Raw genomic sequence first — 27,221 nt, 5'->3', positions numbered from 1 at the left:
GTCTCTCCATCTGAAACTAAGGGTTCTTATCAGTTTGAAATGAAATCATTAACACATAGAGCTATATATGCTTAGCATATAGTAATTTTTCCATAAATGTTACTTTATTCCTGGAAGCCTTCAGGGAGAGGTAAAACCTGAGTTAAGCCTTGGAAAAACAATAGTGACTACAAATACAAAGATGATCAAAGGGCTTTCAGAACTAGTAGTTCATCAGGAGCATCACAGTCAGGATAAAAGAACACAATACAATAAAACAGGAATTCAATTTGACTGACATTTGATGTTGGACAGTGTAGAGGAAAATAAAGTTGGAAACAGGTTGCAGCCATTTCATGGAGGGTCTCATACTGTTCACATCTCAGACATTACGTGGGATGCATTTAAACACAGGAGTCTTAAGTGAGTCTTTCAGATGATTTGTTTGGTAGATTTGTGTCAGTGATGTGGCAAAAGAAAGGAGTGTAATACAGGAGATCTCTTAGGAAGCTGTTACACTGATCTGTAAGAGATGCCGGAGAGCAGGAGCTAGTGGGGAACAGGAGGCATAGTGGAATGGAGACGAATACGGTACCTAGTATAGGAGCAGAATTAACGGGAGTTGGCATTTGATGAGATGAGGGAATAATGGAGAAGGATGAACCAAGATGATGCCAGCCTTCCAAGCATAGGTGATGGGGAGGTGGCAGTTCTCTCATTGCACGTGAGGAGCTGAGGAGCAAAACCAAACCTGGCAAAGGACGTGAGGGTGGGCTCAACCTGTGAAGTATGGAAGTGCCAATGGCTCTGCTAGAGGTGCTAAAATGATGTAACCTACCTTAGGTCCAGAGCAAGACAAGGACCGGGGCAAAGATTTTGGAGTAGTTAACCTAACAAAAACAAAGGTGATATTTAAAGCCTTCAAGTGTCTAAAAGAAGAGCAAGAGAAGACTAAGGGCCCACCTACATCTAGGAAAGGCAGGTGACAGGGAAGGCAGTTAGGGGCCTCCAGGAAAAAAAAAAAAAATGATCTGCTGAGGGAGACAAGAGACTGCTTCAAATAAACCACAGAGTGTTCTGAAAAGCAGTCCTGGAATTTGATCAGCAAACAGAGGATCCACTTCTAATAGGGTGATAGATAAGTCAGCCACTTTTCAGAGTGTTCAGAAAGGGAATGTTGAAAATATTGGAGATGGCAGGTGCAGAGAAATTGGAAGAATTTGACTGAGAAAGGATTCTTTGAAAACCATGTTGCTCTGAAGAACAAACGTTTCAAGATGCAGAAACCTGTAATTTTGGAAAATAAGAAAGAAAGGATGGAGCGACAAGGGTGTGAGGGTTAAATAAGATATATATGGGAGCAAGATCATTCTGAACACAAGAAGAAAATGATCAGATACAATCATAGGAAAGGAAAACAAAAGTAGTTTTACAGAGTGACAAAGGAAGAATAAGTTACAGAAGAAATAATATAATGTATTGATAGCAAAATGAAATATTTGAAATGGTTTATCTTAGGCAGCCTGTTTTATTTTTTAATCTCAGGGCTTGTCTTCTACTTTGTATAATCTATAAATTTTATGTAATGGTGGAATTGAGTAGTATGGAAGTCATACTAAATAATACATCCCATTGAGTTTGCCCATATTGAGGTGGTGGAGTATCAGATAAAATTACCATGAATTAAATGTACCTGTGAAGATGAAAGCATATTGGAAGCGGTAGGTGAATTTTACTTTCCTGATTATTACATTTATCAGCTTTATCAGTAGAGCATCTTAGTAAGAGAACACATTGATCTTTAACACCAATGAGGTACATTCATTCTCATTTATTATAGAAACATATCTTACTTCCTTAGTGACTTATTTTTCTCATTACTGTTTTATTTTTATAAGAATAAAGAACATAGGAAAGTTTAATAAAATTGAAATAAAATTATTATATGACATTTTAATATGCATAAATTCCAGGGTTTTAATACCTGATGAACTGAAAATTATAAACTCCCTTTATATTATTAAAATATTTAAAATATAATTTTGCCATAAATTATCAGTAGAATTTCTTTATTTCATGTCATCAGATTTTTTAATAGTGAATTGTTTTTCTGTTGTGTGGAATATCTTTATTTTTGCAACTTTCTCATGATTCTAAAAAAACGTATATATTGTATGTACTGTAGAGAAGAGATCAACTCTTATAAATCTAGGTACATAAACATGACAGTCTTTATTTTTCTTTTTCATATTTTCAACTACAGATCCATTCTGTGGCGCCTGCTAAAACTTATTTGTTAAGCCATAGAAGAAAAATATTCTTTTAAAGACAAAATTTGAAGAAGGAAAAATAGAAAGAGGCTAACATGTATCTAATAACTTCCATATAGATTGTTGCACAAGTATCATGTGATATGAGCTTCTCATTGTCCTGTTATGAACTATTTATGAAATTAAATAAAATTAAATAGAGAAACTAATGCAGAAGAATGTGTTAGAAAACAACTGGTAGATTTCTGCATTATACTGATGATTTTACCTTGGTCTAGGATCTGCCTCCCTATTTGTGAACTAAGAATCTGATTTTTGCTACATTTAGTTATCATATCTTTTAATTATATATTTATTTTGTGGTTATTTTTTAGCATCTGCCTTCATTGCTAAACTATAAGCTCTATGAAGGCAGAATCTAGTTTGATTCTGATCACCACTGAATACCCCGCAACAGATTTTGGACCTTAGCACATGGTAGACACTTGATAAATATTTGATTAATACCTATTGGATGAATGGATAATTTTAAAATTTAATTAGACATTTAGCATGGGATTTATCTTGAAAAGAAATAGCTATACTAACTAATATTAATAAATAAAACTACAAGGAACAGCCTATTATCTCCCTGCAACAAAATTGTACTTTAGAAGGATTAAAACAGTAAGAGAAAAGTTATACGAATAAAATGTTTAATGGCATTAGCTTAAATGGGGCCTGGATATTGAAAATTAATGAAGTTCACCCATTCCCCATATGGGTTTGGATTCCACTCTTTACATGTTTCCAATATTCTTTTTCTTTATTCTGAGCTGACCAATTCAGCTTTTAATCGCTATGCTTCTTCTTCAGATATGAATCAAATTTAACCATATAAATTAGTCTTGGCCATCTTTCTCTAAAGTCAAATTTTCTCTCAAAGAAGACTATAGACCTTTATTTTAAATCTCTCAAACATTAACCTCTTCCATTTTGGTGTGTGTGTGTGTGTGTGTGTGTGTGTGAGAGAGAGAGAGAGAGAGAGAGAGAGAGAGAGAGAGAGAGAGAGAAAGAAAGAAAGAAAAAAAGAGAGAGAAAAAATGAAAAAAGTTAGGAAATCAGATGAAGAAGTTGTTAGTCAAGTGGCTAAATTTTCTTCTGTTTTAGATTTACCTGACCACAAAGCCTATCTTTCTGGATCACAGTATAAAAGAAAGGCAGACTAAAATTGGTCTCTTTTGTAAAAGAGAAAACTGAAAAAGTCACGAAAAGAAAAAGATCAAAACTCAGAATAGCTGGAGGGGAGAAACAGAAAGTTACCTAGCAAAACTGAGATCTGTTTCTTCTCACTTCATATCCATAAGCTATGATAATAATGTCATCTTTCTTATTCTCTGCATTTCTCGAATTTTCTCAGTATAGACCATACCACAGTTGAATTTGATATTTTGGATTAATGTCAAACTCTCCCATTAGACAGCAAGCTTGATGTGGGCAGTACCATGTTACTTTTTCTCACCACTTAATGCATCAGTACTTCTCATAGTGTGAGTTGGGAGACAGACAGTGTTGACAGCAGGTGGGAGGAGTCTTGGGCCCACCATATGGAGATCTCCTGAGTCTCTGTTTTTCACAGTTAAAAAAAAATGACAAAGGAATATGAATCAAATGAATAGATCGTAAATAGGGAAAATATGTAATGTAAGATAAAATTAGGCATAAAATAAAGATAATGTTTTTGCCCTGGAATCTTCCTATCACTTTGCTGCTTTAAACTCTTCTGGTGAAAACCTGTTCTCAAAGGGGTTCAGTGCCTCAGGCAAGCCCAGACAAGGTCAAGTCCATGGCAACAGAACTCTTAATAGCAAATTGATTCTCTGTGTATCAAACTTTTAATTCCTTCAATAACATTTTAAGGCGTTAAGATTTTATATACAGGCAATGGACTGTCATAAAGCAGACATTTTGTTCTCTTCAATCCAGGGATAGACTTTTCTGTGGCATAACACCTTTTTAAGTTGTTCTATAGAAATTCTGTGAATAGTGGAAAATACTTAGTGAGAATGTGGGTTGTGATAATTTAGCATGTCTTATTTACTCCATGGCTGCTTTTGTTTCTGGCTGGGAAGCCACCATTTTTTGTTGGTTTGTTTTGTTTGCATTCGCCTGAGAGATCAGGGAAAACTTCAAATTATAGGAAGGGACAGAATTATGGGAAGCAAACTTCTCAGGCCTAGGTCTTCAGCATTCCTTCTAATGTCTTCAAAGATGCCTTACAGATTTTCAGATGTTATAATAATTTTATTGGAGGTGCAAGTCAAATGAATAAAATGCAAAGGGAATTCACTTACCCTATTACACCACTGCAATTGTAAAGACGGCTCTTGAAAGAGACTCCTAATGATGGTGATTAAATACGAGCTTTGGGGGTACTTTTATTCTTTTACTATACTCTAGATCATCACATGTATAATTAAAAAGCAATGAAAATAACAGAGTTTCTTGAACACTCATATGATTACAACAAATTATGATACTGAAGACAATTTTCGAAACTTTCTTCTTCTCCATTTTTGTCCAAATATTTCCTCTTATATATGTTTAAACCTTTTGCAGGCTATTTATGCATTTATGCTTTCTGAAATACTGACTCCATACTTGTATTAAACAAAGTCTAATTTTGAGTCCATACATTTAAATGTGTTCAGACTATCTATAGGTAGGAGTGTACAATTTAGATTTGATCAACCTACCTTTAAATAGTCCATTCTGTATTGACTGATTTAAAAGAATTACAAATATGAGATCAAGCATGAAGTTTTAATTGTTTAGTGTGCACTTAAAAAACTTCCACCTAATTGTGCAGCTATCATGCTGTGTAACTAGTTGTCTTTATTTTAATTATTCATATTTTTAAAAATAAATCTTATATGCAAATATGCTATACAGTTTGATTATTTTTTTCATAGTGTATGTAGAATAATTTGACTTTACTATTCAGACAATATTGATAAAATATTTAATTAAAGCAAATTATATAAAAATTTTTAGGTATATTGGTATGAAAAAATCAGGGTATCATCTAAGTTTGTTTGGTGAGTTAGGTTGATAATTTCCTAGTGAAAGTGTTTTCACTATGAAAAGATTTTTCCCTACAAAAATATTTAAAAAGTAATTTTAAAATATTTTTAAAAGTGTTTCTATGCAATGGAAAATAACTGTATGGTAAAGGAAATTAGGGTAATTCTATTTCCATGCACAGTTATTCTAGTGCACTTCATTCCTGGAACCCTTTTTAGCAATTTGCAGCTTTACTGTGTCCTCATACTTAGGCTTCTTCTGATCTACTCATCTAATTGCCCAGCCTAGAACATGGCTTTGGCGTTATGTATTTTACACTATTGTGCTGTTCAGATTAACTAATATAAAAAACTCTCTATTTATGTTTATTAGAAATACACATAGCACTTTTAAAAAGTCTTGCATCATAATTAACACCTTCTTTATGAAAAAAATATTTGCAAAAAAATGTGATATATTCATTTGACTTCCTACGGAAACAGAATGTGGGAAATTATGTATTCTTTAAAGATTATCAGAAAACTTTTTATTTGGGGGGGTTTGAAAAATAGTTTTGTTAGTGTCTTATGCCAATTTGTCTTCAGAGAAGTAGGTAATTTGAGTTATAGTATGAAAATTTGCTTTGAGTTTCTCACAACAGCAGAAACTAGGTAGTATTTACTAAGTATAATAAAAGGGCTAGTTATTTTTCTATTGAATCATATATCATTTGTCATAGAAATATTATTAAATAAGTAATCTTAGCATCAAAATGAAATAAAGCTATCATTAATATATATGTGCAAGTCAATGTATTTTAACCCTGATTATGTGCACACATATATAATTAGAAAAAAATAGTAAGATTTCATTTGAGATATTTTTATGAGTAGTCATAAAGTCATTTTATGTAAAAGAAACCTTTCACACAGATATTATTCACCATTATTTTTATTCTTTCATGATTTTATATTATGTTTTCTGAAATTTTCTTATTGTGATTTCATCAGAAGGACCCAGAAAAAGACATAATAACTTACCTTTCTACAAAATACAAAGCACCAATTCACTATTTAACATCAAAAAGAGAGCCCTGCAGTATGTTCCCACAGAATAAACATGTCTTATTATTTTTAGTTATTGGTAGCCATACAAAGCACTACAAGTTTGATAATTCCACAATGAAATTGTGTACGAAAAATTGTGGAAATTAGTTTTGCATATTGAATTCTACTTCTAGGTCCATAAGCCTTAGTTGATTTTGCTAGTAATCACTAGAGTATTTTTTAGCATAATTCTCAAATTTATATGCATATATTGAGCAATCTTTAACTGACATTTAAAGAAATAGTTGAATAATTATTTTTAAGTGTCTGTATATATCCACTACCTGCAAAGAAACTCTTTTTATTAAAACTTTGTACTTATGATAAGAAAATTATTTTATATCTGTTTTTCTCAACTTATTTCTTATTTATAGCTAATTTCACAAAAAGTTACATGTACACTATATATATTACATATGTATATCATACATACACACTGATGCTTGCATGCATTTTTATTGATTTGGATGATCATGTATTTAGAAAGTTATAATGTCTTTCATATGAGAAACTGAATCAAAATTTTATAATATTTATTAAGTGAAAATGAGTCTAATGAAATTATAAATGAAATGGAGGTAAGGGCATACAAAAATGACAAGGGCAGCAATTAATGTGCTCAATAGAAATGAAAATCCCAATTAGTTTCTCTTTAGAAGTCCAAAGAGAATTGGGCATACTGGTGCATGTCTGTAATCCCAGCCACTCAGGGGGCTGAGGCTGGAGGATCACGAGTTCAAGGCCAGCCTCAACACTTCAGTGACACCCTGTCTCAAATGAAAAATAAAAAAAGAATGGAGATGTAGTTCAGTCATAGAGCACCTGTAGTTTCATTCCCCAGTACTAGGAAAAAAAAAAAACATAAAAGAAGAAAAAAAGTTCAAACAGTCTGATGAGTACTATTGCAGTAGAAGGAAAATTGGTAGACAAGTAGCATTTAAAAATATAGACATATTTGAATGCCTACTCTGCATCAAATACCATGAGTGAAAGGACACAGTCTCAACCTTCAAAATGTCAACAGTCCTGACAACTGAAGCTTTACACAAACAGACAAGATTTTTAAAACTATATAATAAGTCATCATGCACATGGAACATAGAGAAAGGAAAACCATGCTCTGTGTCTGGAACAATTGAGAAACCTTCAGGTTTGAGGATATGTTTTGCAGTCAGAGAAACTGTAGCTTTCCAGGGAAAGATCCTGTGTAAAATTCCAGGAAGGTGAGAGAGTTGTGTGAGTTTGGGGGAAATTAGAAGTTTGCAGTTGTTAAAGTGGAAGCTGAATCTGTGAGAAGAACTGGTCCAGTGATGACTCAATGAAAGAAGGGTTGGCGCAAGACAGTAATATGATTAGATTTGCTGGTTAGAAAAACCACTGAAACCTGGGGCCGGGAGAGCAGGTTGGAGGAAGGGAGCCCACCCAGAGTGCCTTAGCCACAGTCTCTACACGGGATAATGAAGGCAGACTTGAATGCAGAAGAGATGGGAAGTTATTACCGAAGGTGATTCTAGCACTATTATATTTGATCCCCTAAAACTTCTACAGGAAAAAAAAAAAAAGGAAACCTCTCACATATAAAATGCAAAATGTGTAGATTTTGTCATAAAATGAAGACATCTGGGGTACAAAGTGTTGCTCAATCTTAGAATGAATGAAATTGTCGTTTATTTTTTAACAATTATGTTACAGAATTATGGTTAATCAGCTAAAAAGACTAAGTTAATTAGAATGCTACTCACGATCACAGTATTATCTAGACTGAGGAAAAAAGGTAATAGATAATTTGAATAATTTGAAGAATTTAGTGCAGGGATGGAAGAGAATGGAGACTATTATCGACTCGTTGAGTGATAAAATTACTTTTTAAAGTGATATATAAAAATAATTTACAAATGTTTTAAAAATGGAAACAATTAACAAATGTGAGACTTAGCTTAGTGCCTAATTCATAGTTAAGTGTCCAATATGTTGTAGTTATTTATGGAAAAATGAAAACAGAACTGTTGTTTTTATTTCTTAAATTGATAAAAAAAATTGTATATGAAAACTGTGCTATTGACATTATGAGTCTATACTCTATCCTTAATTTGGTGACTCCATTTGTTTTTGAGGTAAATCTAAACAATCTGATTATGTATGCATATATGTTTGCATTTAAATATGTGTCCACATGTATACTTGTGTGGGCATTTTAATACCTATTCAGAAAGTGTGTCTGCCTTCACACAAACACACGCCTGTATACACATGCACACGTGCACAAACATGCAAATCCACACACATTTTTTTCCTTGGGGTAAATGTTTAAAGACCAAAAGAAAAAAAGAGGTCATTTCTCTTCTATGAAATTGTCAACCGAATTTACGCTCAAGCAAATATATTCTAGAATGACATCAGAAGAAATAAAAAAGATTAAGGAAATGGATAATTTTCAGGAACAAGTCATCCCAAGATAGGGATGACTGATAATCAATTAGTATGGACACAGTCCTAAGGCAAAAATGCTAGCTGTATGCAAAGCATGTCCCTCTGGAGGCCAATATTCACTCAGCTGTTGAAGATATTTATTAAACTTAGAATGTTATGGAGACTGCTATAAGAAAACAAATAATATTATGCTCTAAAATATGCTGGGTCCTTCTATATAGGGACATATGAAGAATTTCAACAACATGCATTTACTGCTAAAGTTGGAAGTAACTTTCCAGAAATATAATGTGCCTACTTTGGAATTATTATAACTAGGTAAGAGGATCCCTAATGGCAAAGGAATATTGATGTTTCTTCCTTTTCAAATGCTGGGCTGATGTTTTCTATGATGAAAATATATTGGCTACATTGAGCAATTTAAGATTCAGAAGCTGGAGTCATTGCACCTCCCCTCCCCTCGCCCCATTAAATTCATGTTCAATTCTCTGGCAGCTGTTTTTGCCATTTATGTTAAAAGCAGATGGAGAAAATGCAAAGAACTGTCAGTTTTATTGCCATGTATAATCAGCATCTGGGCTGTATGTTTCAGGCACAATCAATCTAAATTCATATTTTACTGGGTCTGTGAAAACTTTCTGAGCTTCTAAGACAGTCTTCAAATTATAGAAAGTGTTATAGTTTAATCATGTTGATCATAGAAATTAGAAATAGTGTGTATTATGAATACATGTGTACATGTTTAATATATAGTTATCTGCAAAATTGCACTTCTAATTGGTTTAAAATATTTGTTTGGAACCACACATATTTATTTCACATTAGACGACAAATCACGAAATAGCTTTTTTCTTTTATGTAAAAGAATGTGTTACTAATATATGTTGTAGATATTTTAATCATATAATGCTATATATTACATATATTTATATATGAATACACATATTCTCATATTTTAATTATTTTACTAATATTTATGCATGACAATGCCTTGTATTTTGTTGCATCTCATGTACTTTTTACCAAAACATTATGGTAAACTCTGTTTACTCCATATTTCACAAAGAGATGCTAAAATAGAGAGAAAGAAAAAAGCTTTTATAAGGTCCACAGAACTAATCAATGACAGGTTCAGAATTAATCCAAGTCTACATAAGTCCAAATCTTATACTTCTAATCATTAAAGAAAATAAGTTAAAAATTTGCATGTAAACACATATAAAAAGCATTTAAAGAGGCATTAAGAACCACTGTGGAAGATTTAGCATGTAAACTCTATTTTTTTTCAGTTTCTCAAAATAGTTTGAATTGAAAATAATGTGTAAGAATTTAATGCTGTGACCTGAGAGTATAATTTAAAATAGAATAATGTTGTTTAATGTCTTATAATAAATTTTAGAATTAGGTTGGGATTTTTTAAAATTGCCCACTCATAGTATGTGTCTATGCCTTACTGGTGTGAGATCTGCTCACTAATAGCCACTATAGAGAACTTTATAAGCCACAGAAAACTTCAGTCCACATGTGGCCGAATTGGAATTCACCGGGTTGAACGATGTACCTGCCGTGTTCCCAGGATTAAAGCAGAGGGATATTACATGATTTTCCATTGTTTATAATCTTTGAAATACAACTAGAAAGTGCTATATTGAAATTGCTTCTCATTCTTTAGGATGTGTAAATGTACAAAATTATTACTATAAAATAGCAAGAATTAAAGAGCAAGAGAGAAAAGTATATGGATGGGAGAGGGGAAGGACATATATAACACATATGAGGTTTTTTTAGTGAAGTAATTAGAAAACTGTCTTCACTTTCTCATCTCATTGAGCATGCAACTAAAATTTCCTTCTAATTTTGATGAAGCTTTAACAGTCATTGCATTGATTTTATATAGACAGTATATAAACATATAAGTAAATAATTATGCATATATGTATACAATGATAAAATATTTTTAATTTGATGACATAAATTCTGTAAACAGAGGTTCTGATCACATTCACATGAAAAAGTCTTCTTTGTAGTATCAATACATGGAAGTTCCTCTTATTCACTTGCTACATCTATTTTTACTTTCAAAATTAAAATACTGCCTTTTCTCCAAAGAATTGGCATTTGGGAAGGCTTTAAATTAGGTGGGGGGCAGGCTTTATCCTCAGCATGCAAATATATCTTAGCCATTATACTATCTGTTTTTGTAACCCTGGAATGCTTTTAATTAGATTCTTCATGGAACAATGGATTCAAATTTGCACTCTCTAAAATTCAGCAGATTTTTGCCATTAAAGCAGAAGATTAGAGGATAGCAAAACTAGTTCTGCTTTTTTTTTTACCTTAACCCAAAACTTGAATGTTTCTTATTTTTTATATTAAACACTTTCCTCCCTTTTATTGTAGGGCAATGAGTGTTATTTATAGTTTATAAAATATATTCTAAAGTTCTCATAATGAGAAAGAAAAATACTTTATTCTAAAATCCTTCAAGTTTTTCTTAAAGAAGAGACAACAGGCATTTTGCAATGTTTTAAAATTTGTTTGACATCTGTCATTAGTAGTATATTTCCCTACTTGAGAATCCGTCTCTTGGAATGAAGCATGCAATTATGTTTTTTTTCCTTAATGGACTGCTGAGACAGTGTAATAAAAAACCAATTAGCTGCTGAGTCAGTTTAAATAACAGTATAAGTTTTTCTTCAAATACTTTTCCTGAATAAGTGTGAAAATAAATAGATAATAAAAAAAAGAAAGTAAATGCATTTTACATGCCATCACTTTGCTTTCTATTAGGTATATTGTAAGTGAAGCAATTTTCAACCTAAAGATGAAATCATGGTACATTGCAATGATACATACAGCAGTAATATATTATGTTTGAAGTATTACTTTTGCATACTACTTCATTATACATTCTCTTTGTTTTATAGCATTTTCAGTATGCATTTTCTATAAAACTGGCCATACTCATTATATATTTTTTTGTTTTGTTTGTTACTTTAATAGGGATATATATCAATATAATTAACTGTAAGTTAAACATAAATTATTGCAACAACATGTATTTAATTGCCAATAGAATATGATTGAGTGGTCATTATAATTATGCTATGGTCAGAGACTGTAACATAACAAATGCCTTTTAAATTTTCCAAGGAAGACCTCGAGTCATATTAAATGGTAGTATTAGTATTAGTTTGTCCATATCTGTGAATTCAGGATATTTACATTTCAGAAGTCTCAGTACTGAATGTAGCATTTTGAAACAAAAATTTTTATTGAAGAATCAGCTTTGAAATCTAACTGAAAATTTAGACTCTTTATCAATAAAACCTCCATGATGATCTGAATATGTCTGCTTTTGATCTGGGTTTCCAATTATACAAGAAACATCAATTATTTGTAGGGTTAGAGAATGAATGAAGGACAATTATCAGTGTTTTTTTAAGATTATTTTCAAGGATCTGAAATGGTATTTATAAAAAGTAACTGTGCAAATTGTATATTGCTTTTAAAGAAATCTACTACTCACTAAGAGGTCATAATTTTTCCTCATGATAGCACTGTGTTATTGTGAACAGATCTTTAACACATTGATGTGAAGTTTCATGGGCTGAGATTCAGAGAAAGTCTCTTGTTCAACTGTATTCCATCTAGATCTTACGCTCTTTGTATTTTTATTGATTATGTTTTAAACTTCTTAAAATTTAACTATAAGAATGGATCAAGGCAAAAAAAGCTTATCTAAACCATCAATTTAATACATACTAATCAATAATGGAATAGTGAAATGATTTAGACACTCTTTGCTATATTTAAAGCTTTAGAAAAATGTCCTCTTTCTTAAGATCCAGATAAATAATGCAGATGCCAACCCATATTTTCTTCATATGATTGTTTTCCTGTCTCCTGAGGTAAATTTGCCCCTTGAGATGTAACAACCTGTTGAGCAGAAAAGAAATGCATGTAAAATAATATTTAAATGCACACATATATACACAAAATAAATATGTACACATATTTATTTTTATTTATGTGTATGTAAATATATATTTTTAATCCAGGCAAGAGAATATAGGATGTGTCAGGTCGTTCAAGAGGAGGATTTAATAGAGGGAATAGGTTCAAGAGTTGTACAAAGGTGATGCAGAAAAAAAAAAAAAATTCCCAAGACCATAAGGAGAAGGTAGTGTTAACAAGTTAGGAGGTGAGTACGGCAGGAGCTGAAATTAAGAAGAAGAGGAGGTGAGTGCTGTGAGTTGTCTTAGAGGAATGGAGGAATTCTTAGGCTTTTGTCCCCCATCCTTCACTCTTCCACTAGTGCCTACCACATGCTAAATGTCATGAAAGGTCAGTTGGCCAGTGAACCTGGGCTGTGTGGTTCACTACAGTGAGCAGAACAGAAGAGACAAAGAGGATGGGAAATGTGTTGAGGATGTTTATATGGAAGAAATGAGGTTAAGAGGAAACATCATTTGATAAAAAAATATTTACCAAGTGACTTAATGAAATCATGTTGGTGTCTTTCATAACTAGGTGCATAAATTCTTAGCTTTCTGTGATAGTAAGATCATAGAGTAGAAGATACCACAGAGCTATTTTCAAATCTGTAATTTTAGTGTATCATAAAAATTCTTTAGTTGTGTTTCAATGCACATTGCTGCCTTGGTTTTTATGTGAATTGTTCATATAATGAATCGACAAGAGTCCAAATTGTCTCACTGAAAATGTCTATAGCATTTACGGGTTTAAAATTTAAATTGTTGCCTCCTAAATAGCTTCAAAGTTACTTTTAAGACTATAACAATTTTTTCAACCTATAATTCTATTTTTTTTGTATGGAAAAAGGGGGTTTATAAAATTTAATATTCAACTATAACTTCTTTTGTGGAAGAGATATGCTTATCTCTAAAGGTATATCATATGCATATGATATATATATATATCTGCATATTTCTCTTTATGTTATTAAAATGTCCCCCATGCTCGTTTCTTAAAATTGCTTCCTTTTTTATATAGAATCCAGTTACAAATGATAACCTGTGATGCCTAAAAATTTGAATAGTTTTATTATTTTTTAAATTGTCTTTTTTTAATTTCAATTTTGTTCTACATTTAGGAGATAGCACAAATAATTTTAGAGGAAAAAAGAAAATGTCCCTCAAGAAAAGCACTTTTAGTGCTTTACCTCTTGGCATGGATCCTGAACTTGACGTAAACATATCTGAAAGTTCATGTTTCCATTTAAAAATTGGATTTTTTTCATTTCAGACGTTTGGAACAGAACTCAATCAAGGTCATTCCTCCTGGAGCATTCTCACCATATAAAAAACTTAGAAGAATGTAAGTGAACAATATTGTAGAACACATGTAATTTTTAAAATGATGCAAGTCATGACCATGCAAGAAAATCTATGTATGAATATTGGATGATTTGACAACTTAAATATTAAGTGATGTAATCTTCTGATTGCTAGTCCAATAATAACATTTTGGACTCAAATAAGTAGACCATGTAATTTTAAAATTCTAGGTCATCTAGCATATTGATTTACACAAGTGTGGAATGTATGCTGATAGTATGCAAATTCTTAGATGCTTTATTATCAAAATAAGACTTGGAATTCATAATGACAATTTAAGCAAATAGCAGATGGTTGGTTAGGAAAGGTTATTGTCTTTGAATTCAGAATTCTTGTCGTTTAATATTGCAAACTTTATACATGCAATGATAGGTGCAAACTAACATACAAAAAACATAAATAGCCTTCTCCTACAGTAAACCTCACTGACATCTGTTTAATTTAACCTAACCTCATTTCTGATCTTAGTGACCTGAGCAATAATCAGATCTCTGAACTTGCACCTGATGCTTTCCAAGGACTGCGTTCTCTGAATTCACTGTAAGTATAGATGGCTTTGTTGAGAGAAGCAGAACCTACAAAAAAAGTGGTTGCATTTTTGAAATTTAGGCATAAGAGAAAAATACTGTCTTAAATTTTTGTGATTAATTATTAATGATTAGTACTATTATTATTAATATTTCATCATTTTTCATTGAGAACTTCCCCCTGTCATTAAAATCAGCCCATTTTGGGAATAACTTATAGTTTGATAATTTGCTAACAAAACAAGAGTAAAGTGCTCCTTTTTTGGAGAACTTTATTCTCTCAAAAATAAAGGGGAAAATATTTATTTTGAAGGAACTACTATATTTGTGGTCTCTGAACATTTAGGCTCTGTTGCTAGGATAGTGCTCCTTTTAGATGATGCTCCATAGTCTTGCTGAGAAAGGGGTAGGGGGATGACCAGAGAGAGCTGCCCCTCTCTCCTGCTGTATCACCTTCAGGTCTCCCCTAAAGAAGGAATTTTAATCTCTGAAAGAACAAAGATAAGAAAGAATTGGGGCTTGTTAATGTCAAGAGGACTTTCAGGGAGATAATCATGCAAATTAAAGATGATCTAAAATAAATTCATAAAGATGCTGTTCCTTCAAACTGGTAAAAGCTTTTAGAAGTCCAGCAAGTAAAATAACCTTTCTATCAAAGTCTAGTTTCCAAGTGGAGGCTGGCTTGCTTCCTATTGTTGAGTATGTGCTTAGAGAAGGGGTCTCACTGATGTAAATTACTGCCAACCAGTTCGGAACTTAAAGAGTAAGGGGGAACCAGTTTCAATACCATGACACATTGTGCAAGTCCCAGAAGAATACCTCAAGTTGGTGGAACACTTTCCTCTCTCTGATAGCAATGGGAGAGAAGACAGGCTCATCTGGGCACATGGATGTTCAGGATGTTGTTCTGCCGGGAAAGCTGCAGTTTTCTTGGCAAAAAGAAAATGGAAAACTTCTCAGATTCATTTGTGTTCCTTTTATGACTTTTGGAGGTTTGGTTAGAGGAAGCCCAAGAGGAGAGAAATAGTTGTTGGTAGAAAATACAAAGTATAGTCTTGTACTGCTCTCAGGATGGGCTGGCAGGTTCTTAAATAAAAAATTTAATTATAAAACTCAATCAGTCAGATTGTCCAAAGAGAGCTGTGTACCTAGTAAGCAATACTACCCCAGCCATGGGGAAGGACAGAACAAAGTCAAATGGCTGTAATGGTTCCTAGTCCTTCAAGTATCTGTGCTTCAAAGACAACCATTAAATGTCAAGAAGGAGACTAACCAGTGGAGAATTCTTATTTCTATCTGTTTTCTTGCAGAGTTTACTCCTAAACTTGATTGCCTTAATAATATTTCCTCTTTTCACATTTGTTTAACCCCTTGCCAACTATCATTGTTCACTTTTGCCTCCCAAATTCTTTAGGGGTCCATGTGCAAGATGTTTGGTTGCTATATTTACATTTCCTACAGTCTTTTCCTGGATTGATGTTAAGGGTCCTGACCAGCATGTTGCATTTCCTTATTTGAGACTCTATGAAAACGTAAATGTAGTATCTTAATTTTATCTTCTGCCTTCTCTTTACTGTACTCTTTTAAAATTGCATAATATTATACTTTTCAAACATATATTATAAGTATAGCACTCTTTTTTTATTGGTGCACCACAATTATACATGATACTGGGTTTTATCATGCCAATATTCAAACAGGCAGGTAATATAATTTGACCAATCTCATCTCCCAGTACCTTCCCTTTCCATTTCCTCCTTCCTCCCCCTGATCTATGTGCTCTACTATACTGGATCTACCATCTATTATTGTTGTTGTTACTATTATTTTTAGTGCATTATAATTATATATGCATATAATCAGAATACATGGACATAGCATAATATGGTAGATTTCGTTTTCCAACACTTCCCCATGTTCTCTCCTCATCACCCTTTCTCTGCTCTCCTGGTCTCCCTTGAATTTTCCAGAGATCCTATTTTTTTTTAATGCCCTTTCTTGTTTTCTTCTCTAGCTTCCACATAGGAGAGAAAATCTTTGACTCTCTGAGTCTATTTTTTTTTCACTTAGCATGATGTTCTCTAGTTCCATCCATTTGCCAGCAAATGACATAATTTCATTCTTCTTTATGGCTGAATAAAACATCATCTCATCAGGTATATATGTCACATTTTCTTTATCCATATTTTCTTTATCGTGGTCTATTGATGAGCACCTATTTTGGGCCCATAACTTAGCTATTGTGAATTTTGCTGTTATGAACATTGGTATGCAAGTATCACTATAGTATGCTGATTTTGTTGTTTAGGATTAATACCAAGAGTGGGATCATAGGTTGGCTCTGTTCCTATGCTTCTGCGGAATCTCAAATTGGACCATAAATATTTTTTTTTCAGGAAAGGCAGTTTATAGATTTCTATGTTGGACATTTTTTTTTTCTCTTCAATAGTTCTGTCTTCTGCCAGTTTTCAACAAGGCAGGAAAATACAGACTGGACAGGATCAGTTGCTGTCTCCTGCTACCTTAATGTTTAAACCCATTAGTGTTAACCTGGGCGTAGCTTTCTAAATTTTCCTTCTAATAGCAGCTACAAAAGCAGCCCTAAGATTTCCCAATTGTTCCAAAGGACCATTGAAAAAAAAATCTCTATCAGCATAGTTGTGCCTTACATGTAGTAACTTAATGTAGGTCATGCATAAGGAAACTAGAGAAGCTACCCAGGTGTTATTCTTTGCATTTGGATGTTATTATCCAAATCCCCTCACTTATTTTTTTTTCAACTGAGATAAATTTCTATCTTTCGATTTATTTCTAAATTTTCTTTCCCTCTTTAAATTGTGGCACGAATTCTCACTGGTTCTTGAAGAAGACTGTCATCCATTTTCACTGTTCTGGTCATTGGATTTTTATATTTTTGATTCATTTTCCTTGGTGTCATTTTGATTCCATTACTATTGGGGGGAAAACCCTTACCTAGTATTCCTATACCTTAAAGAAATCTCATTTCCTTCACATTTTTATTATAATATTTTTCTGGTTGATAGGTCATATACCACGACATCCATACATTAGATTTCCTACATCCTTACGTATTTTCCTTCTCTTTTTCACCATGTACTTATTTTGTCTCATTAACAATGGATGTTTATTAGATTTTGGCATGGTCTTTAAGAAAACAGATATTTGTTGGAGAACAATTTACATGGTATAATTATGAGACCACTCCTATCATCCTCCTCTCAGTCTCTGTCAGCCCACAATAGAAGAAAAAGACCCAAGTAACAAATGACTAAAGCATTCATCCCTCGACTTTTATGAGGTTTCCCACAATTTATATGCATCTTTGTTTTCTTTTAAATCTCTACAGATTCAATATGTGAAACTCAGTATTTAAAACTATTCTTTTGGGTTGCTTTTAGAAGCCACACCTATTCATCTCAATCATATCAGTGCCTCATGTGTGGGCAAATGATGGACATACAAAAATCATAGCTGGATTCAGTTTAGTTGAACATTACATTTAAAATCTAGCAAAGCTACTGGCACATGAAAGAGCATGGTGTATGTTGTGGAGTGAATTAATGAAATGGCATTGAATTGAATGTTCTGAATTGGTGTCATCTGCTTATTTGTGTCCCCTACGGCCCCTTCTGATCCTATTTTTGACCTCAAGATATACATTTGTTCATGCTTTCTTTACCTTTTCTTAAATTCCTTTCCACTTTTCCCTAACAACATAGAAGTCTCCCTTTTGTTCTTACATTTTTTTAAAAAAATTGCTTTTTTCTCTATTTCTTTTATCTTCCTAAAAAAAATCTACATTCTATACAAATGAAATTTTATGTTGCACTACATAGCTGTAACCCTGGAATCTAAACAAATGGACTGTCTCTTTATACAGCCTGACACCCAGCTTTATTCATTCCCTTGATTTTTCTTCATATTTGGTAATATATCCCACCTCTTTGACATCTTAAAAGGGGAACAGAATTTCCCTCTTTCTAGGCATACCTCTTATATTGTTATTTTCTTCCTTCAGACAGAATTCATGTACTACTGCCAGACATATTAATTATTTAGAATTTGATTTCACTTTTTTTCTTCGTATATTATGACACCATTTATCTTTTCCAAAAGACCATCTTTCTGATTTTTTAAACTAATGTATGTTTATTGTAGAGGGTATAAAAATACAGAAAAGTCATATAGATTCAAATTCACATCACCTCTAGATGGCAAAGAACTTTTTTCCTCTGTATGTATGCATATTCATTGAGAAAAATTAATGTAATACTGTATCATAATATTTTGTTGTTATTGGCTTTTATCTCTTTTTTTTAATATACGATGGACTATCACTGAGCTACCTCACAGAGAAGTACCTAGTGCCTACTGAACTCTGTGATTTTTAAGCAGGATCCCATTATGTTGGCAAGGCTAGTCTCATACTTCCAATCCTCCTGCCTCAGCCTCGTGAGTAGCTAGGATTACAGCTGTGCATCACAGTGCCTGACTATTACTTTGTTTTTGTAATTTTACCTAAAATATCATAAACACTTTAATATCTCTAAATATCCTTCAAATTTGATTTTTTTCATCATAGTAAACTGTGTATTTCACAGATCCCTATTTGAATATTTGAGACATTTTATCTGTGTTTAATTTTTCAATGTTACAAATTATGAATGATTAACATTTTTGTATATATTGTGTTATCTCTGTTTACTTTCTTACATTGAACTCCTATGACTTGAACTACTAAATTAAAATTTATGTAAGTGTCGTTATGGGTCTTGATGTGTATAGCCAAAATGTCTCCTCACAATATAATTTCATTCTTCTTGTACACATACTTCTGACACCCCAACTTGGGGTGGAGACAAAATAGACAGGCATTACTGCAGACCTGTTGTCAAATAGTAGGCAGGATGCACCAACAGTTTACCTTCCATTAATTTGTTCTTGAAATCCTCTTATTTCACTTTTTTTTTTTTTTGGTTACTTTACTCCTTGATTTGTTTCTCGGATAATTTGTCATCATTTCACTGGTCAGTGCAGTGTAAGAACCTCTCTGTGTGCTGAAGCCTTGTTAGGGGACCAGGGATACTGAGGTGGTTGCCATGTTCTCTCCCTTAATGGCTACACTTAGTGTCTGATCAGAAGCGGGTACCTTAACAATGTATTGTGGCTCATATTTCTTTGGGGAATAAATATTTCAAAAATTTTCCTAAATCTATATTCATGGTTACTGTCTCCACAAATATTTCATTTCTCCACCATACAATTTATATGCTTAAAAATAAAAGCCTTTCTTTTTTATGGGTTTTTTCTTATTCTTTACCAATATCATGAGTCCCAAACATCCCATTAATGAGAAATGGATTTTATATGCAGTGTTTTTCTTTATTTCACATACTCTTTATCTTTATTTTACAATACCATATCTTATTACATATGAAACATGTATGTGTGTGTATGTGTGTGTCATGTAGAAACACATGACAATTTAATGGCAAATATTTCTGAGGAATGGTAATTAAATTATGAATTTTATTAATTTGTGTTAATCTTTTTTATGTTTTCCAATTTTGTACAGTAGTCATACATATGCTCTGTAATCGGGTAAAAATATATTTGCAAATCACTATTTTATTCAACTGTAATGTTTTGACATATTGAGTGCCTATTAACCTTCCCTATACTCAAATAAGTATGTTTTAGAGGTACTTGTGATGTTTATTTAGTGTCTGATTTTTTCATCTAAAACATTTTTTTCAGTGTTCTCTATGGAAATAAAATCACAGAACTCCCCAAAAGTTTATTTGAAGGACTATTTTCCTTACAGCTACTGTAAGTATTTGATTGTTTTAGATCTATTGAACCAAATATTACAATTTGTTAGTTTACCATGTGTTTTCATGGAGACTACAGAAAGATTTGACCCACAATGCTGTACTTAATGACATGGAAAACAGTCTCGTAGCTCTAACACTGATGATGGTTGTTTACTGGAAAACATAGTTCTTTGGAATGGTCCCCAAACATTTCTCTCTACAAGGTCATGAATGTATGCATCTTGGTTATTCTCTTTTATAGTGTTTGTATAAACCCTCTGCTTGTGAAATATCTATTTTGATATAACCAGTAGTAGAAAAAAGGAGATATATTAATAGTCTTGTCAACCTTTGTCCAAAGAATCTACAGGAGCAAGAGGGCTAGAATAACTTCTCCAAATACCAGGATGTTTTGTAGTGAGTCATAACATAGCAGTAGTCCTCAAACTAATCTGTACTGAATTGTGCGTAAGTCCTCAATAGTATTCTTAAATACCACATTTCTTACTGGATAACTGCTATCCATTTGTCTTAAATAAAGAATTCACTATATGTATTTATAAGAACCATATTTGACCCCATGTACTTTTTTTATAAAAAAGTAAAATAAGAAAAAAAAATATGAAAAGAGTGTTGGGTCATCAAATTCTGTTGGAAACATTAAACACCTATAGAGTAACTCACTTGTAGAAGACTCTTACCTGGAGACTTTTCATTCAAATATAAGAAGATATAAATTTTTTCTCACCTGGTTCATAGTCAGTCTCCCTTAAAACTCTTAAGTTTAGAATTTATTTTCTCTCTGGTGAGTGTCATTTGTTGGCAATAATTTAGTAAACATTAATTCTAATTGTATAGTCTTCCTAAATGTAGATTTTATTCCTAATTTGATAAGCATATGCACATAATTATATCCTATTACTCATATCTTAGACTTTTCTCATCATTCTGCAGAGTTGTATATCACAACTCAGTCTCTGTGTGTGTGTGTGTCACACACACACACACACACGCACAGAGCCAATGTTACTTAGACCATATTTAATCTTAACTGTTTAGTTTAATTAATAAACTATTTAGTAAACATAGTTTATTAAACTATGTTTAATAGTTAAGTCACTTCACCCCCAATTCTCACCTTCTTTCTCTTACAGTAAATCAGTGAGTAATGATAAATGTGACCTGACAACTTTGTTTGGGTTTTTATTTTCTTTTTTGAAACATTTATTTTTTGCAGTAGATTTATCAAGTATTGCTTCTGATTTGATAGAATAATTATATTCCCACTATAAATATTTTACACATTTGTATAGTATGATGTTGTAGCCAAATATCATCTACTAGTTACCTCTCTGTTATTCTGCATTTTTCTGGAGTGTTCTCTGTTATTGCTTTCAACTGCTCTTCTTATCATTGCCCTATATGCCTCCCACTCTTGAAATGCTACCTTCTTTTTCTTTCCAAACACACTTACTGATAGATAATGTAACAAATATGTTAATAAAACATGGGTGTCTCTATATAACCTGACTTGAAAGCCACCTTTACAATGTGGCATCTCTAGATTAAGACACATTCTCTTAAGTTGGCTAGTATCAAAAAAGATGGCATGATTGTCTCTTTGCAAGTAACAGAGAACTTGATGAAGTTGAGTGTTTTAGTTTTAAACAGATGAGATTTAAGGGAGAAGAGGCAAGTAAATGAAAGAAAAATGTTATTCAATATTATTTTCCTATTCCTTGGGCCATATTGATTTAAAAATGAGTACAAATTGCCCATAAGAACATCTTCTTTCAGATTCTCCATGCTCCCCACTATTTTCTTGTCTTTAAAGTTTTTAACTCTGTAATTCAGTTAGCTTGTGAATTGAGGAATATTTTCAGCATTATATCATGGACTGGAGTGGAGAGCTGTGGGATTCATCAAAACCTACCGCAAACCTTCCCTCCAAGGTTGTTAGCAAAGTACTAAATGTATCACAGGGAAGTCCAAAACCATCTACTGATGGGGAATCAAAGAACAAACAGGATCACTGTGAGTCATAACCTAATATGTTCATGGAGTACCTAACAAAGCAACCAAGTAAAGTGGAAATACCCTAAATTAACTGGGGGAAGAACAATCCAGAGACCAGGGAGTCTAGCTTGCAAAAAAAAATAAAAAAAGAAAGAAAGAAAGAAAACGGAAAGAGACCAGTGTAACTGGACTGGAACATCCCAGAGGAGAGAATTGGGAAGTTGCACAATACCCAAGAGTGGGATACAGATGCTAGTGGCATTTGAAGGTTTAGTGAGGACTTAGAATTTTACTCTGAGCCAATAGAAAGATGTTTCATGGTTCCAAGAGAAGAGTGACATGATCTAAGCTATTTGAGAATGACCACTCTATTAGCTGCTATTCTGAAATTAGACTGAACTATTTCACAGAGCAGCTCAGGGTTAATAATGTTTTAGCATATATTTATGGTGTCCTTGACACCTTTCTGTGTCTGTTGTTCTCTTTCTACATCATCCTTAGTTTTCCTTAATAAGTTTTGTTGAATGCATGCATAAGTATTCATGCATGTGTGAATTTTGCTGTCTCTACTACACTACACATCTCTAGCCTGTGATATCTAAACTGTTATTAAAGTTAAAATGTTAGTTTTAAGGTTAAAAGTAATGACTGGGTTTTCTCAAGGACGGTCTCTTGCAGGTGAGTTAGTGAGATGCTACACTTTAATTCTGCAACTATTTGATCAAACAGATTATTGAATGCCAACAAGATAAACTGCCTTCGGGTAGATGCTTTTCAGGATCTCCACAACTTGAACCTTCTCTCCTTGTATGACAACAAGCTTCAGACCATCGCCAAGGGGACTTTCTCGCCTCTCCGGGCCATTCAAACTATGTATGTAGATATGATTTGCATCGAATTTGATGACTGTTGTTTTCACTCTCAATATGAGAGTGGAGTCCAATGGAAGTCATGTGTGAAAAACTCTTCTGTCTGTGTTCCTGAAAGGCATTTGGCCCAGAACCCCTTTATTTGTGACTGCCATCTCAAGTGGCTGGCGGATTATCTCCATACCAACCCGATTGAGACCAGTGGTGCCCGCTGTACCAGCCCCCGCCGCCTGGCAAACAAAAGGATTGGACAGATCAAAAGCAAGAAATTTCGTTGTTCAGGTAATTTCTTGACATTTCCAAAATGTGACCAAAAACAGTGGTTATGTGAGAACTACTGAAAGCAGTCACCCTTTGGCTGGTTCCCAAACATTGTAGATTCATGTTTCATTTAATTTGCCCAAGAAGATAAAGAACAAGAGAATTGTAGACACAACTCATAGAGTACAAATTCACTTTTTATATAACATTTTAAACACTATATCTAGTGGAAGAAATGGGCTATCGGCCAAGTTCAAATGATGCCTGGATATTTCATACTGTGTACTTGGGATTCAAACATAACAAGGGCCTTTTATCTAACTTGAAATGCCTTTAAAATATGTTAAGTATTGTGTTTGTTGTACTGTTATCTATTGACCAATTTCAAGTAATCAATCATGTTTTCATTTCTTCAGAAAATGAACTGAGATTTGGTGACATGATGTGCTGAGGCTCAGAAGCAGGGCCAAAAACCCTCCTGTTCCCTCGCCTCTCACTCCTAACGCACTTGCTCATTTTGCATTTCCTTATTTTGAATAGAATTGTTAAGAGAGATTATTTTTTTTTCCAAAAGGCTGTTTTAACCTTTTGGGAATATTATATTTATCTACCAAAAGCTAAATATAAATGTATTGAATTGCTATTAAATGGAGTGATTGCTTCATTGAAAGGCACTATTTTCTTTAATCTCATTTTATTTATAGTCTGATGATAGAACAAATTCTGTATGTTTTCAGTAGTATGCTGCTTAACTGTTCCAAGTGTATTCACATTCAGCAGTTAATTCATACTAAATGCTAATATCAAAATGAGGCTGGTTATTGTCTGTAATTACAGATGCACCTATTATTCACTGTGCATTACTGTACTCTGGCCTCTGCTGTGAATATACATTTTTATTTAGTAATCTATAGTAACATGAATCCATTCTTAATCTAATATAACTCGTATCTCTGCTTGCTGACATTCAGGTGCATCTTCTATTTTTTTTTTCTCTTTTTTTATTTAGCTAAAGAACAGTATTTCATTCCAGGTAGGTTTTGCTCGGTGGTAGGACTAACCGCAGACACCCTTTCCTCGCTTTATAAAATATCTTCTAAAACTTTGATATGCATGCTTTTGAAACTACAGTGAATACTCTATAGGTAGATTGACTTATGCGTAGATCACTTGTAGCTGTTTCCTGAAAACCTGACCTTTGCATGCAGCTTCTGATGTTAAACATATTTATTATTAAACTCCCACCTTTTTTTCCTCTCCCTTTCACTTTGGCACATTATCTACAATTTCTCACAGTAGCTAAAATGTTTGAACCTATGGCTTTCTACTTAAATCATTTTTTCTCCTTACATTGTATACCTGATCTTTCAGCCTGTTTTTAAAATATAGCTTACTGAGCTAGTTTTAAAGACAGAGGCCTTCTGTTGTCAAAGAGCTATTTCTACATGAAATCAGTTAGAGACATGCAGTATTGCATTTTCAATAGAAGTCTTACTTTTTAAAAAACTTTTTATGTAAAAAAAGGATAATTCTTTTCCTACTTTTGCTTCACTTTTATATGAAAATAGCAGCCTCATGCTGATTTATGTGACTCATTCCTTATTAGTTTGTGACTACAATCTTGCAAATCTGGAGTTACAATGTAACTCCATAAAAGATTATTGATGTCCATTATGAAAACATTAGAAGTTCATGGGCACTGAATGCCTTGAATAATTTAGGTAGATGGATAAAGTGTTTCTAAGAAAAGTAATTGCAATGTGTTATCACTTCAATCTTAACATTCCCAAGACTGATGATTCTAGAGCTAGCTCTTTAGACTATGTTCCTTTACTTATTTTTTTCCTTGCCTGCCAATTGTGTAAAATGCCTCTTGACTTGTTTGTTTTAAAGTATTATTTTTAAAAATATGTATTAAGCATTGATTGGCTACTTTCACCATCTTCTGGGTATATTCTAGACTATAATATGTCTGGAGAGCTATAAATAAAAAAAATATGTTTGCAGAGTTAGTTCTCAAAACCATATTTACTTTCTTAAGAGGAGTTCTGGGTTAGATCTGTATGTTAAAGAAATATAGTTTTGCTATTATTGAATTATAATTTCATGCATTTAATATATTTAGTTATATTACTAAATTTGAATGCCCAAATAATATTTTATACATTATATTTGGCTGTATCACAGTAAAATGTTGAAATGAATGGTTGATTGACCTTCACTGGCAAAAACATTATTGTTTTGATCTAATTATTAAGTGGAAAGTCATCTGATAGCTATTACTTAAATTTAAAAAAAAAGCCACACTTTAAATCCCAGTCCACCTGTAGGATAATACTTGAATATGATTTAAATCCAAAAATTACAGCAGTTAATTTAATTGCTACTGAATTATTCAAATTCTATTTTAGTATATTTTATTAAAAACTTAGAAGTTAATATTTTCATTTCACCAAATGGAGACAAAGTCAGATTGTTTTCATAATTCTGATACAGTTTTTCTTCTTACTGGCAGAAAAGAATCAATAAGGTTTTAGAAAACATATTTTATATATGATATCACATCTTAACTTTCAATTTCTGATAATTAAATTTATATTAATTAAAATAAGAATTATAGATGCCAGGACTCAAAAGGATTCTTTACACTTTTTTTTCTAAAATCTTAATTAGAATTTGAGTCTACTTAACAAATGACCATAAAGCAAATATTATTGCCATGGCTACAGATTATTTGAAGTACATTCAGTCAATCTGTCAGTTAGACTCTGTTACCAGTATATGCTTATTTCACTTTGGACTTAAGTCAAAGGCACAATAAAATAGATCCTCAATAAATACTATGGCATTCATTGCCAGAGGTAATATAACTATCATATTGGCATTGCACACTTGCAATGAGATTCTGATTCCATTTCTGCTAAGTGAACATTATTTACAAGTTGGAAAGGTCATTAAAAAGCATGTTACCTACAACCTAAAGATTAATCCAAATGTTCTAATGATAGTCCTTGAGGATCTCTGTGATTAATTTCTCATTCACTTTTATATGCTTACTTGCCTGCTGCCATTCTATATAGCATCCTCCATATCACAGTGATAACTCAAAACAATGTCTCTCACAGAGAGTTCATCCTTTAAAGGAATCGACAAGAACTTAATTTGTACTGTGCATCCTTTATGCCATTGCTTTTTCTGTAAAGTCATCATGCTTCAAAAAAAATATTATTACTTTTACAAAGCATGACAAATCCCATCACACCATGCTATTCCCCTATAGTTGCTATGGTAAAGAAAGGACACAGAAAGCATAGTTGGATGTATATATGTCTGTTAACCTTAATTGGGATTACTCTGTCTTTCTTTCCTTCTTGGTGATCTTTACTTTTACAGGAATTCACCATTGGGGCTGTAAGTAAAAGTGTCTGATCTGAAACATAATGTCCTCCCTTTTCAATCCTGATGTATCTTCTTCTAGTCTCGGTCTTTTGCGCCTATTTTTTTTTTTTTTTTCAAGAAGAAACCAC

General features: G+C 32.7%; 1 protein-coding gene across 4 annotated transcripts in view; it reads left to right on the top strand.

Annotated features, from left to right (window-relative positions):
* Positions 1-27,221, top strand: part of Slit2 (slit guidance ligand 2) — a 332,041-nt gene that overhangs the window by 231,803 nt on the left and 73,017 nt on the right. For 2 of the 4 annotated variants that reach the window (XM_026402858.2, XM_026402865.2), the window contains 6 exons: positions 14,096-14,167; positions 14,656-14,727; positions 20,493-20,564; positions 23,294-23,437; positions 23,552-23,715; positions 24,704-24,727. In XM_026402858.2, coding sequence (XP_026258643.1) covers positions 14,096-14,167; positions 14,656-14,727; positions 20,493-20,564; positions 23,294-23,437; positions 23,552-23,715; positions 24,704-24,727 — 548 coding nt within the window. The remainder of the gene's footprint in view (positions 1-14,095; positions 14,168-14,655; positions 14,728-20,492; positions 20,565-23,293; positions 23,438-23,551; positions 23,716-24,703; positions 24,728-27,221) is intronic. The other 2 variants (XM_026402876.2, XM_026402870.2) reach the window with 1 other exon arrangement.

Source organism: Urocitellus parryii, chromosome 10, assembly GCF_045843805.1.
Source record: "Urocitellus parryii isolate mUroPar1 chromosome 10, mUroPar1.hap1, whole genome shotgun sequence".
Classification (NCBI taxonomy): domain Eukaryota; kingdom Metazoa; phylum Chordata; class Mammalia; order Rodentia; family Sciuridae; genus Urocitellus; species Urocitellus parryii.
Note: the sequence above shows the minus strand (reverse complement) of the source record. Positions and strands in the feature narration are given on the sequence as shown.